The sequence below is a fragment of the Chaetura pelagica genome, unplaced genomic scaffold (assembly GCF_000747805.2).
Source record: "Chaetura pelagica isolate M959 unplaced genomic scaffold, ChaPel_1.0 scaffold511, whole genome shotgun sequence".
Classification (NCBI taxonomy): Eukaryota; Metazoa; Chordata; class Aves; order Apodiformes; family Apodidae; genus Chaetura; species Chaetura pelagica.
In genome coordinates this window covers 38,576-40,358 of record NW_009952161.1, presented here as the reverse complement: position 1 = coordinate 40,358, position 1,783 = coordinate 38,576, and the positions used below count along the sequence as shown (strand labels likewise).

Genomic DNA, 1,783 nt, shown 5'->3' with positions numbered 1-1,783 from the left:
CCCAGCTGCCAAAGGCTGCAGGACACCTCAGCTTTAGCAAAGAGAGCTCAGGTTCCCAGCTTCTTCTGGAAAGAAGCAAAGATACCTTTTACTCTCATTTCCTGCAAATGCTTTGAGCATGCTAGAAGATGTTCCTCTATCACCTTAAATGACTCTAGCAATTTTCAACAAACAGCATTTAGACACAGTTAGGAGTTTCTGAACTGCAGCAGAGCTATTACCACAATTACTGCCCAGAACACAAGAGGTCTTGAGGCACCCCACCACCTTCCTTTGGTTTGCACATTCCTCTACTGGGCACACACCCACCTTTGCAACACCTTTGGCTCAAAGCTCAGAAAAATGACCCATACCTCTGCATCTCTGGGGAGAGCCACAATCCAGCCACAGGAGCCAGTAGCTCCTCCAGGAAAGCTTTCTGCCGCTCGTAGTCCTTGAACTGGTTGCTGATGAGGACGAGGGCCTCCATAAGAGCACACTTCTCCATCTGCGTCAGAAGTAGCTCATTGGAGAGCAGCTGCTTCACGTGGCTGTACAACATGTCAAAGTTCGGCTAGAAAAAACATCCAAGCAGAAGAACATCAGGCATTTGTGTGGAGGAGGGTCACTGGGGGAGGCAGAAATGAGGAGAAATGAGGTGCACTGTATTATGCAGAACACCTAGAGGAACATGTCTAAGTTACCTTTTCTCTACATAGCCATCTCCTTCTCGGTATCAAGAATCTCTGAATGTTCAGCCTAAAGGAACCTCTCTTCTTCCCTATCATTGGCCTGCATGCAGTTTAGTCTCCAGAATGAGTGCAATAAACAGAGGAAATCTCTCTCTTCTAAGCAGCAACTTCCGTCACATACTTCAAAATAGTTCTGGTGCTTTTATTTACTCACAGAAAGTACCTCACTCCTTTGGCTCTCAAGTGCCAGACTTCAGACTCTTAATCTCTTTGCTCACAACTAGGTTAGTAATGATTCATAAGGTTACTGCTATCTCCACAGGAATGGTTGAGTTTCTTCCCTACCCACTCTAGTTGGAACCCTGCCTTCCTGTAACTTTGTATAAGCATTAGCAATCATCCCCTTCAGCAAAGTCATTTGAATATATTTTGGGGCAGCTCTGGGGTTTTAGCTCTTCCAGTGAGGATGCCTGACTGGCCACAGGAAAGAGAACTGTAGTTCAAGGACCAGCAGAGTGGGACAACGACAAACCTGCCAGTTCTGGGCAGCTACTGCAGAATGCAGGCTGGAAACCCTAAATTATCCTAATTAGCATCCTCAAAAAAGGTCTTTCTTTAAACTAGCAATGTCCTATGGTGCTCCCATAATCCTAGAGCCACTACACAAACACCAGTAAAAGCAGGACTTCAAAGCTACAGATACTGCATGCAGGCTGTTTAGTTCACCAAAACCTAACAGTACACCAGTTTGTGGATTTTAGATGTATCTGTTTTTTCTAGGCTCCTCCAGCTAATCCAGAAATTAACTACTCCCCTCTTGCTTCTACATTCTGTTAAGTAACACAAAAAAGTCTGGAGATCAGTCATTCCTAACATCTTCAGCTAAGGAATTGAGATCACCACAAGTCACAAAATGGAAATTCAGCCAACATTCCCATAAAATTAATCTAGTGCTGCTTGTATTCTCCTCATCCCTTCTGCCTTTAACTCATCACCTTTTCATTAAACTCATCACTTTACATTTCAGGTCTTCAGGCAAAAATTTTTGGGGGGGCTGGGGGAGAAGTAGGGAGGTGCAGGGAATAAAACACTTTGCCATATGTGCAGCAGGA

At 44.6% G+C, this 1,783-nt stretch overlaps 1 protein-coding gene across 1 annotated transcript in view; it reads right to left on the bottom strand.

Annotated features, from left to right (window-relative positions):
- Positions 1 to 1,783, bottom strand: part of XPO5 (exportin 5) — a 29,313-nt gene that overhangs the window by 14,117 nt on the left and 13,413 nt on the right. The window contains exon 18 of the mRNA XM_010007253.1: positions 354 to 553. Within this exon, the coding sequence (XP_010005555.1) occupies positions 354 to 553 (200 nt within the window). The remainder of the gene's footprint in view (positions 1 to 353; positions 554 to 1,783) is intronic.